Source organism: Nyctereutes procyonoides, unplaced genomic scaffold (genome assembly GCF_905146905.1).
Source record: "Nyctereutes procyonoides isolate TBG_1078 unplaced genomic scaffold, NYPRO_anot_genome, whole genome shotgun sequence".
Classification (NCBI taxonomy): Eukaryota; Metazoa; Chordata; class Mammalia; order Carnivora; family Canidae; genus Nyctereutes; species Nyctereutes procyonoides.
In genome coordinates this window covers 49,242,570-49,255,665 of record NW_026575051.1, presented here as the reverse complement: position 1 = coordinate 49,255,665, position 13,096 = coordinate 49,242,570, and the positions used below count along the sequence as shown (strand labels likewise).

The following is a 13,096-nucleotide window of genomic DNA, read 5'->3' as shown; positions in this document are numbered from 1 at the left end:
AGAGACTACCAGAAAGAGAAATGTACAGAGCATTAATGAGCTACAGGACAATTTCAGATAGTCTACATTCAGGTAGTCGAGATAATAATGTCTGACTTGCATCCAAATTTGGTGAAAACTCTAACCACCCATTCGAAAAGTTCAAAAACCTTGAAAAAAACTACACCAAAGTACATCATAATCCAATTGCTCAAAACAAGTGATAAAGAATCTTAAAAGTAGCTAGAAGGAAAAAGGACATTACGTATAGAGGAACAGAGATAAGGATAAAGGCGGATTTTTCATTGGAAACCATGCAAATGAAAAGATAGTGCAATGACATTTTTTAAAGTACTGAACAGAAAAAAAAATGCCTACCTAGAATCTGTACCTCACCTCTGTATCTGCCTTCAAAAAGGAAGGCAACACACTTTTTAAGATAAATAAACACTGAAAGAATTCATCACCAACTATGATGGACTGAATGCTTATGTCCACCCCCAAAAGCCCTAACCCCACTGCAGTAGTATTTGGAGATGGGGCCTTTGGAAAGCAATTAGGTTTAGAGGAAGTCATGAGGATGGAGCCCCTAGGATAAGAAGACAAAGATTAAAGCTCTGCCTCTTCCCTATGCAAAGACATAGTGAGAAGGTAGCTATCCACAAGTCAAGAAGAGAGCCCTCACCAAAGAATCAAATCAGCTGGCACCTTGATCTTGGAATTCCCAGCCTAAAGAACTATGAGAAAGAAATACTGTTATTTAAGTTACCCAGTTTCTACTATTTTGCTATGACAGCCCAGGGTGACTAAGACACCAACATATCCACACTACCAGTCATATTAAAGGAAGTACTTCAGGCTAAAGAAAAGTGTGTGTGTGTGTGTGTGCACACCTTATTCTCTTGCTATTTAAATCTCTGTAAGAGATAATTGTTTAAACAAAAATAATAACAGTGTAGTGTGGGGTTTATAACATTTGCGGAAGTAAAATGCATCACCAAGAAAGGAGAAATGGAAGCATATTATTGTAAGGTTCTTACTCTATCTGAAGTGGTGTAATATTACTTGAAGATATATTGTGATAATTTAAAGAAGCATATTATAAACCCTAGGTGACTAATAAAATAACAAAACAACATGCCAATAAAGGGGATAAGCTTGAATTATAACAAATACTGTTAATACAAAAACAGAGAGTGAGGGGAAAGGGAACAAAGAACAAAGAGAACAAGTTTCAAAATGGTGTATCTGAACCCTGCCAAATCCGTAATAACATTAAATGCAAATGATGTAAGTACCAGAATTAAAAGTCAGAGATTATTAGATTGGATTTTTTCAGATTTGATTTTTTTTTTAAAGATTTGCGTATTTATTTTACAGAGAGAAAGTAGGTGTGGTGAGGAGGAGGAGAGGGGGAGAGAGTCTTAAACAGCAGAGCCCAATGCAGGGCTCAGTCTCATGATCTGAGCCAAAAGCAAGAGTCTGATGCTTAATTGACTGTGCCACTGAGGCACCCCTTGCTTGGATTTTTTTTTAAAACCAAGACTCAACTATATGCTGCCTACAAGAAATACACTTTAAATATAAAGACACAGATAGGTTAAAAGGATAAGTAGGGGAAAAGATATACTATGCTAACACTAATCAAAAAAAAAAGCTGAAGTGACTGTATTAATATCAGACAAATTAGATTTTGAAGCAAATAACATTTCCAGGAATTAAAAAGTCATGTTGTGATAGAATAAATATTGCAAGAGAAAATAAAAATTCTAACCATGTATGTATCTAATAACAGGATTTCAAACTGCATGGAGCAAAAACTGGTAGATAAATGTACAATTATAATTAGAAATTTCAGCGACTCTTCTCAATACCTTAATAGAACCCATGAACAGAAAATTAGTAAAGAAATAGAAGATTTGAACAACATTTATTATACAATTTGACTTAATTGACATTTACAGAACACTCCAGCCAACAACAGAACACACATTCCTTTCAAGTATCTTGGAATATTTACCAAGATAGACCATATTCTGGGATATAAGACAAGTCTCCAAAAACTAAAAGGATTAAAGTCATTCAAAATTTGTTCTCTGACCACAATGGAATTAAATCAGAAAACAATAACTGAAAGATATCTGGAAACTCCTTCAAATGTTTGGAAACTAACATTTCCAAATGATTTATACATTAAGGAAGAAAGCAAAAAGGAAATTAGAAAGCATTTTAAAATTAGTGAAAATAAAAGTTCATTTCAAAATTTCTGAGATGCTGATAAAGCAGTACTTAGAGTGAAATGTAGAGCATTAAAACTTTTCTTAGAAAGGATGAAAGATCTCAGATCAATGAACTCAACTTTCACCTTTGGAAACTGAGAAAAGAGCAAATTAATGGTCAATTAATCTTTGACAAAGGAGGCAAAAATATGCAATGGGAAAAAACAATTTCATTCAAATGGTGTTGGGAAAACTGAAAGGCTACATGCAAAAGAATAAAACTGGACTACTTTCTTACACAACACACAAAAATAAACTCAAAATGGATTAAGGACCTAAATGTGAGACCCAAAACTGTTAAAAATCCTAGAAGAGAGCACAGGCAGTAATTTCTCTGACATCTGCCTTAGCAACATTTTTCTAGATATGTGTCCTGAGGCAAGGGAAACAAAAGCAAAAATAAACTATTGAGATTACATAAAAATAAAAACCTTCTGCACAGCAAAGGAAACAGTCAACAAAACTAAAAGACAACCTACTGAATGGGAGAAGATATTTCCAAATGACATATCTGGTAAAGGTTTAGTATCCAAAATATATAAAGAACTTATAAAGTTCAACCCAAAAACCAATCTGATTTAAAAATGGGCCAAAGACATGAACAGACATTTTTCCAAAGACATCCAGATGGCCAATAGACATGAATAGATGCTCAATATCACCAATCATCAGGGAAATGCAAATTAAAACTACAATATGATGTCACATCACACCTGTCAGAACAGCTAAAATCAAAACCACAAGAAACAGCAAATGTTGGCAAGGATGTGGAGAAAAAGGACTCCTCTTGCACTGCTGGTGGAAAGGTAAACTGGGTGCAGTCATTGTGGAAAACATTATGGAGGTTCCTCAAAAATTTAAGAATAGAACTATCATATAATCCAATAATCCCACTACTGGATATTTACCCAAAGAATACGAAAACACTAATTCAAAAGGATATATGTACCCCTGTGTTTATTGCAGCACTATTTACAGTAGCCAAATTATGGAAGCACCCAAATGTCTGTCGAGAGATGAATAGATAAAGATGTGGGGTGGGGGGGGGTGGGAATGAAATATTACTCAGCCATAAAAAAGAAAAATCTTGCTATCTGCAATAACATGGGTGGAATCTGAGAGTTTAATGCTAAGTGACATAAGTCAGAGAAAGAAATGCCATATGATTTCACTTATATGTGTAATTTAAGAAACAAAACAAAAGAATAAAAAAGATAAACCAAAAAAAAAAATGCCTAACTATAGAGAACAAGCTGATGGTTACCAAAGAGAAAGTAGGGGGTGGGGTTGGGGATAATGGATGAAATAGGTGAGGGGGATTAAGAGTACACATCATAATGAGCACTGAGTATACATTATATAGAATTGTTGAATAATTATATTTTACACTTGAAACTAATAAAATACTGCATGTTAACTATACTGGAGTTAAAATTTAAAAAATAATAAAAGGCAAGAAAAAAGAACAAATTAAAACCTAAAGTAAGCAGAAGAAAGGATACAAGAGCAGAAATCAATGTAATAAAAAAGAGAACATTAAGAAGAATCAATTTAACAAAAAGCTAGTTCCTTGGGAATGGTGATAAAATTAATAAACCCCTAGCCAAACTGATCAGAAAAAAAAAAAAAGATGACACAAATTCCCCATATCAGGAAAGTGAGCTTCAATACAGATTCTACTGATATTAAAAGAAAATTAAGGAAATATTATGTACAACTTGGTGCCAATGAATTTGAGAATTTTTTTAAAAAATTGAATTTGTAGTTAAAACTCCAGGCCAAGGAGACTTCACAGATAAATTCTACCAAATATTTAAGGAAGAAATTATATCAATTCTACAAAATTTCTTCTAGAAAACTGAAGAGGAAGAACTATTTTCCAACTTATTTTGTGAGACCAGCATTACCCTGATTAAAAAAATATATATATGAAAAGAAAACTACAGACTGATATCCCACATGGGCATAGATGGAAAAATTCTTAGCAAAATGGTAAAAAATTGAATCCAACATTGTGTAACAAGACAAATACATTATGGTCAAATGGAGCTTATTTTAGAGATGCATGATTGATTTAACATTCAAAAATCAATCATTATTCATATTAACATATTTAAAAAGGAAAACTATGTGATTATCAATACATGCAGAAACACACTTAACAAAAACTCCAGAATCCATTCCTGATTTTTTTTTAAATTCCTAGCAAATAGGAATAGAAAAAAATTTCCTCAACTCAATAGGGGCTTCTATGAAGCACATAGACCCACCATCATAAATAACAGAGAAAGGATAAAGTGTTCCTCTAAAATCAGAAACAAGGTAAGGATGTTTACTCTTACCACTTACATTCAACATTGCACTAGAGGTTCTAGCCAATGTAGTAAGGCAAGAAAAAAAAACATTGAAATCATACAGATTGGAAAGAAAATAAAATGTCTTCATTCACAGACAACATACATGTTTTATTCTTTGTAGAAAATCTATGTTACGTACCAAAAAAGAAAAGGCTGTGAGAACTAATAACCAAGTTAGGCAAAATTGCAGGATACAAGATCAATAAACAAAAATAATTTATATTACTGTATACTAGTAATGGTGAAAAACAAGAATTTAAATTGAAAATCAAAATCGGGATACCTGGGTGGCTCGGCGGTTAAAACATCTGCCTTCAGCTCAGGGCGTGATCCTGGAGTCCCGGGATCAAATCCCACATCAGACTCCCTGCATGGAGCCTGCTTCTCCCTCTGCCTGTGTCTCTGCCTCTCTCTCTCTCTCTCTCTCTCTCTCTCTCTCTCTCTCTCTCTCTCATACACAGATAGATAAATAAAATCTTTTAAAAAATCATTAAGAATATTTCCATCTAGGTATAAATCTGAAGACAAGATGTGACTTTGGTTTAGGCAAAGATTTTTTAGATATACTACCAAAAGCATAATCCATAAAAGAAAAAAATTCTCGGGGATCTCTGGGTGGCGCAGCGGTTTGGCGCCTGCCTTTGGCCCCAGGGCGTGATCCTGGAGACCCGGGATCGAGTCCCACGTCGGGCTCCCGGTGCATGGAGCCTGCTTCTCCCTCTGCCTGTGTCTCTGCCTCTCTCTGTCTCTCTCTCTGTATGACTATCATAAATAAATAAAAAAAAATTAAAAAAAAAAGAAAAGAAAAAAATTCTCAACTGGTCTTCAGAAGATTTTCCGCTCCTTGAAAAACACTGTTAAGAGAATGAAAAGGCAAGCTACAGACTTGGAGAAAATACTTGCAAATCACATATTGAGAAAGGACTTTTATTTAGAGTATATAAAGAATGCTCAAAACTCAATAATCAGGAAACAACAGAGAACGTAAATAGATGGCAAATAAGTACACGAAAGATGCTCAGCTTCTGCAGTCATTAGAGAAAAACATATTAAAACCACAAAGAGATAACACGGTATATTTATTAGAATGGCCAAAAGTAGAAAGACTGAGTATAACAAGTGGTGGCAAGAATGTGAAAGAACTGGAACTCTCATACACTGCTTTTGAAATGTGAAATGCTACAACCGCTGTAGAAAACAGGGATAGTCTCTCAGAAAGTTAGACTTACACATGCCAAATGATCCATCCATTCTACCTCTAGGGATTTACACAAGAGAAATGAAAGCGTTTGTTCATACAGATATTTATACACTAATTGATAGCTTTATTTGTAATAGCCCAAAACTGGAAACACCCAAATATCTGCCAGTAGATGAATGGATAAAAAATTGTGCTGTATCCATACAATGGAACAGTACTCAGCAATAAAGGAACAACTGTTTGATGCACACAAAAACATGCATGAATTGCAAAATAACTATCCTGAGTAAAAGAAGCCAGACGTAAAAGAATACAATCTGTATGATTCCATTTACATAAAATATAAAAACTGCGAACTAATATATACTGTTAAGAAGCAGACGTGTGTTTTCAGGGGGTGGGGCTCAGAGAGGTGCAAGGGAAATACTACTAAGGGACATAGATATTTTGACGGTGAAGGATATGTTCCCTGTCTTGATAGTGATGATGGTTTCACAGTTGCATACATACGCCAAAACCACCTATCAAACCACCCACTGTAAATACATACAATTTATTGCGTGTTAAATAAGAATGAAGCAAAAGAAAAGTAAAACTTTATTGGAATTCATACTAGTAGTAGACATTACTGAAAAACTGTTATGTAAATTAATTACAGATACTACTTTTGAAGTATCTACTTATAAGAACTCTTTTGTAAAAGTAATCTTCACTGTGGGTATATATTTTTTTATGACTCTTCATGTGATATATTTTGTTTCCTTAAAGAGGATATATATCAAGTCTGCTGGGATAATGGATAATGGATAAAAGTCCACTTCTTTTCAAGAGCTTTTTGTGAGCAACAAGAGCATTATGTTGGTTGTGCTTTGTCTTTAAGTGGAGGGCAATTGCCATAGCTCTCTATATCTACACTTTAGTACACATACAGTTTATTTCACGTGTTCAGTTATGTATTGTGATTAGATATTTATTCATTCAGTTTGGCATCTTAGCCATATGTCAACCTAGGAGCTTATGTGTACTTCATCAAGAGAGCATTACAAATACTTCAAAATTATTCATTTCCCCTTAACACAAAGCTCAAACAGTACTTGAATTGGGACCATATATATGTGGAAGTTCCTTTTCAGTCAGCTAACAAAATCAAAACTACCAAGTTTTAGAGTACGTATGTGTTTTAAATGTTTTGGGGGTTTTAAGAAGAGACCCAGGTTGTTTCCATGGGGTAAAAGGACATAGTAAGTGGAAAGGATTGAAAACTAGCCATTGAACATGACTTCCCAGATGCGTTTTCTGAGCTCATTGTGCTGAGCCTGAATATGCTAATGGACAATTCTCCTTTTCACCTGGCTCATGGCAATGGGACACAGGAACTGTGACATTCTTCTCACTTCCTGCATCTGACCCAGCCTTTCTTTCTTTCAGGGTGTGAACGGCATGTCTGTGGATGAGAAGCCTGACTCCCCCATGTATGTGTATGAGTCCACAGTCCACTGCACCAACATCCTCCTGGGCCTCAATGACCAGCGGAAAAAGGATATTCTCTGTGACGTGACTCTGATCGTGGAAAGGAAGGAGTTCCGGGCCCACCGGGCTGTGCTGGCCGCATGCAGTGAATATTTCTGGCAGGCGCTGGTTGGACAGACGAAAAATGACTTGGTGGTCAGCTTGCCTGAGGAGGTACAGTACTTTGGTTTGTTTGTGTGGTTGCTCATGGAGGTTTATTAACTTGTAGACAGTCGGCTAAGTAGGAGCTAAAAGGTGGATCCTGGGCCACATTCCTGCCCAGGGACTGATGTCCATATCACCAACACTGTTAGGTTCATGGCATAGCCAGTTTCTGTTTGATGCACTTAAAGTCTCGGAGGCATGAATCTTGAGCAGAGCATCTTTCTGTAAGGGAACTGAACCTCACCTGTGGCTCACGGCCACTTGTAGTTTCTAGTTCACTTACTCTTCAGGTTTTGAGTAGTACAGCCAAAGTTTGTTATAGTCCTAGATGTGGGATCTGAGTCACTGAGACCGTGGCTATGATTTTTCTCTTTCAAATGGTTGAAAGAACACTTGATTTCCCTTGAGAGTAAAAGAATGAGAGTATTCACAGCACCTTCCTTGCCTGGGGGAAAAGTAAAAGCAATCAGTAATTTTCACAGTTAATATAGTAGGATTCTAAGAAGTGCAAACTTGTTTTTCTCACCATTGTTGAAAATACCCTGCTCATGTTTCTTAATTACTTAAGTGAGTACAGTTATATCTGTACTTTAGGGACACTGGTAGCTGGACCTGTTCTCTTGAGAGTCAGTATTCATTCAGTTGGATGGCCTAAGCTGCAAGAACTTAAAAGATGGGCTTTAAATGACAAAACATTAAAATGGTCACCCTTTGAACTATGTATACAGTTCCTCTATTTCCATCATCTTAGCTCCCTTTCATATACATGGGACCAAGGGTAACACTGAGCAGCCTTACACTTTGTGTTCAGGTCCAGAATCTTTCACTGTGCATCTATATAGTGTATAGATACTAGTATGTCCAGGCTGTGCACTGCACAATTCCCAGAGGGACAACTCAAATCCATAGTCTATGCGGATGGAGCCCTAGAGTTGTGCAGTGACCCAGAGCAACTGCACAACTTTTCATAGCAACTCTGAAAGAAACCAAAGACCCCATGACCCTGAGTAAGGTACTAATGAATACAAGTAGCATTAAATCCCAGGGGTCACAAACCCAAATGCCTCCAGAGGCCTGGCAAATAATATAAATAAATAAAGCAGGCTGTGTATAAGATACTAGGAACGGTGGGGTAAGCACCTGCTCCACAGAAAGGCATCCAAATCCAACATAAAAAACAAATATGCAAACAAGACACAGGGGTCAGAAAGGTTCACCAGATCCAGTCCCTTATTAAATGGCATCTGCTGTTAACCCTGCAGAGCAAGAGAGTGGCCAGCTTAGTGAAGACTGCATAAGCAATCAATGTTTTCTCATTAATATTCTCTTTTATGTACCCACATAAAGGGCTCCAGTACCACTCCTCACATCCCTAGGAATTAGATTACTAGAAAGATCCCAATTCCAGAGGCAAAAGGACAAATTGGTTGTAGATAATGTAATTGGGGCTGGTGTAGGGAGGGAAACTTATGTAACAAGTACTATCAAAAGGCCAAGGAGGGATCCCTGGGTGGCGCAGTGGTTTGGCGCCTGCCTTTGGCCCAGGGCGCGATCCTGGAGACCCGGGATCGAATCCCACGTCAGGCTCCCGGTGCATGGAGCCTGCTTCTCCCTCTGCCTGTGTCTCTGCCTCTCTCTCTGTGTGACTATCATTTAAAAAAAAAAAAAAAAAGGCCAAGGAATGGCAGCTATGATGTGATTCTGAGCTGGATTTTCCTCATCTACATCAGTGGGTGAATATTTAACCCATCGTTAGATGAGATGATAAACATAGAGGTTCTCAGCATGGTCTCTATCCCATAGTAGGCATTCATCAAAGATAAGACCCTTTCTTCTCTGGATGGGCAGCAAGAATAACTTTGTAATTTAGTCCAACTCTGGAATTCCCTAGAAATATTTGGAAAACTTCCAATCATCCAGAATGGTTTTGGGGAGAGGCTGGATTTTATAGTTTATTTATTATCTATATCTGTTTGAGAGCTATTTCATTTATAAGTTTTTTACCAATTTTCAAAAAAGGTTATATTAAAATGTATTTACAAGTGAAAATCATATGTAATTTAGTCTCTCTTCAGTGACTTCTGGCCCCATCTCAAAACTTTGTGGACTATGTGCCCTGGCCTGCCCCTAGTTAGCTTTGGGATCCTGATTTAGTCATTTTACCCACCCCCAATCTAAGCCCCAGTTTCTACCCCTAGAAACACCTAAAACTCTGAAATCCTTGAATTATTTATCATAATACAATACCAAGGCAGTAAAATTTAAAGAAAACCAGGATATAAATGCATATGGCATAACTGAAAGTTTCTTTAGATCAAATCCCTGAAAATCACTTATTTCCTTGACATTAGGGACTCTATTTTTTTTTTTTTTTTAAGATTTACTTACTTATTTGAGAGAGAGAAAAAGTGTGGATAAAGGGGCAGAGGGAAAGAATCTCAAGCAGACTCCCTGCTGAGCCCAGAGCCCAACCCAGGGGCTTGATTTCAAGATGCTGAAATCATGACCTGAGCTGAAATCAAGAGTCTGATGCTCAACTGACTGAGCCACCCAGGCGCCCCGGCATTAGGAACTCTTTAAAGGAAGAGGCACATTGTATAGACATCACACAAAAATCTGCTATTTGGCCTTTTTGATTGTGTTCCAACTAAGTGGGAATTTGCTAAGTGTTGATTTTCTTTCTTCCTAGTCATGTAAAATGATTGCTGTTTCTTCATTATCTACATTTCCAAACCATTAAAACCTGAAACCTTCAGATACAATTAGATATTTTTCCTTCCTATAAAACATGAACTCATATTGTTAGTAACCCAGCTTGTAGGTATCTTGCTGATGTGGCATGCAAGCCAGCCACAGTGGTACTTTCCTTTGTGGTCTGTAATTGTTTCTGAGGCCTCCTTCCAAGACCCCACTCCCTCTGCTCAGAGCACCCTCCTGTGGCCCCAAGTGCTAAGCATTGTTTTCGTCTCCTTGTGTGTGCACTGAAATGTCCTTGCAGGCTCTACAGTCATTGTCCCCACTTAGCTCAGTGAATGACTTTAGAATTTGAATTAAGTCATGAATAAGCAAACATCCCAAACATTACCTTGGAAAGTAGCTGCTTAAAACTAATCGGCATTTGGTTTATATGATGTAAGAAAAAAAAAAACATTCGATTAGCTCCTTAGAAATTTTTGAACCTCATCATTATCCTGTCACCAAGTTCAAATTAACTTCTGGTTTGTCCCAGCCTTGTTCACACTTGGCCCACCTCTACACTTCTAGCTAGCCAGCCTCTGTGCTCCTCAGGGGACCCTCATGGCTGAGTCCAAAAGCTCTTTCTTGGACTGTGAAACTTCCAGATACATACTGGTGCCGCTCCCACTCCCTAAGTTGATCAGTTTAGGCCAAACCCAGCTCTGGTATCTAGTTATCCAATTGTGCAGTTCTACCCCAAAATCCTGACTTCTATGGGCAATGCTATAACTGGCAAATTAGAGCCACTACAGTGCCCACTGTAACCTCTAAACTAAAAGGGAAAGACACAAATATAGAGGCCTCCTTCTGGAAGTCAAGGAGTAATTGAAATGTCTTGCTCTTTTTTTTTTTCTTTTCTAGTTTTTTTTTTTTTCTAAAATAGAATGACAGTCCCTAGAGTTTATATAACTTGAGTGTTGGCTCCCTATTGAAAAACACACCCAAGAATGTGTATCAGCAAAAAGCAAGACATAAGGCATTGTAACTTAGTACTTTAGTTAAATAATAAAACAGATCATTTAATGTATAATTAGTAAGTGTATTTTGTGCTAAGAGATGAAGAGAAAGTGTTCGATGTGCCAAGCATTGCAAGGCCGTTACTCCACTGCTCATTAGTATTAAAGTTGGCTCAACAAACACCTCCTTAGCTGTAGTCATGGAGACCATTGTGGGCTAGATGCCAACCATGCTGGAAGTGGCATCACAATCATGAAGTTCAGTTCAGTCTTACGGTGTGTTGAGTACAGAGGGCAGGAATGGGGTGTGCTTCCTTAGAAGTTATGGAGCCCACAGTGGGTTTGCCTATTAGCCCCATCCTTATGGGGCTGCTTGGCTCCCTCCCAGAATGCCAGAGGAAGAGCAGCTGTTAAGAGGTTATTGCCAAGGTCTATTATCAAAAAGTCAAAAGATAACAAGTATTGGCGAGGATGTGGAGAAAGGGGAACCCTTATGCACTGTTGGTAGGAATGTAAATCAGTACAGCCACTCTGGAAAATAGGATGGAGGTTCCTCAAACAATTAAAAATAGAACTGCCAGGTGATCCAGCAGTACCACTTTTTGGATATATATCTGAAAGAAATATCATCACCATCTCGAAGAGGTACCTGCACTCCTGTGTTCATTGCAGCATTATTCACACTAGGCAAGGTGTGAAAACAACTTGTCTATTGACAGATAACTAGATAAAGAAAAGATGCTGTGTGTGTGAATATTATTCAGTCTTAAAAAGGAAAAAAATCCTGCTGTTGGCGGCAACATGAGTAAACCTGGAGGACATTATGCTAAGTGCAAGCCAGACATAGAAAGACAAATACTGCAGGATCTCACTCTGTGTGGCATCTAAAAAAAAGCCAAATGATAGTAACAGAGAGTAAATGGTGGTTATTAGAAGCTTCGGGGAGGGTGTGGGCCAAAAGTGGAAATAGGTACAAAGGTACCTATTCAAAAGGTACAAATTTCCAGTTCTAAGATGAGTAAGTTCTGGAAACCTAAGGTACAGCATAGACACTGTAGTTAATAATAATATATAATTGTATTTCCTAAAAGAATAGATCTCAGTTGTTCTCACCCCAAACACACACACACAAATGCACACACACACAAATGAGAACCATGGGAGGTGTTAGATATGTAAGTTAGTTTGATTGTGGTGATCATTTCATAGTGTTTATATATCCATATCAAAACATCACATTGTAAACCTTAATTATATATAATTTTTATTTGTGAAAATTAAATAAATATTTTAAAAACAAGGGAGGAAGGGACACCTGGGTGGCTCAGAGGTTAAGCGTCTGCCTTCGGCCCAGGGCATGATCCTGGAGACCCAGGATCGAGTCCCACGTCAGGCTCCCTGCATGGAGCCTGCTTCTCCCTCTGCCTGTGTCTCTGCTTCTCTCTCTCTCTCTCTCTCTCTCTCTCTCTCTCTCTCTCTCTCTCCCTCATGAATAAATAAATAAAATCTTTAAAAAAATAAAAACAACGGAGGAAAAAATAAGATTATTGCCACAGCTCTACCACCTTTCTTTGGGTTTACTAACCATGGTCTTTCACCTTCTAGAGAAGGAGAAAGTTTCATGCAGAAAAGAGCTTATTGGGTAGGGGTAAGTATGCCCCTTCAGGTGGACCATATGCTCTCTTAGGTATAAATATATTTCAAGCTTTGGCTCACTTTCTATCTCTGTCTTATGCTTTCTCTCTATTTCACTTCTCTCTCTCAACATTTTAGGGCAGATCTCATTTTTTTTCAGTGCTAAACAAAAAGGAAAACTGACCCAGAAGGATTCTGAAGCAAAGGCATTTGTTGTTAAGACTTAACCACAGGGTACAATAAGGAATGTTCTTGTAGTAGTACTGCCAAGCACAGAGA

General features: G+C 37.5%; 1 protein-coding gene across 1 annotated transcript in view; it reads left to right on the top strand.

Moving 5' to 3' along the window:
• Positions 1-13,096, top strand: part of BACH2 (BTB domain and CNC homolog 2) — a 356,846-nt gene that overhangs the window by 271,872 nt on the left and 71,878 nt on the right. The window contains 1 exon segment of the mRNA XM_055330439.1: positions 7,245-7,499. Within this exon segment, the coding sequence (XP_055186414.1) occupies positions 7,245-7,499 (255 nt within the window).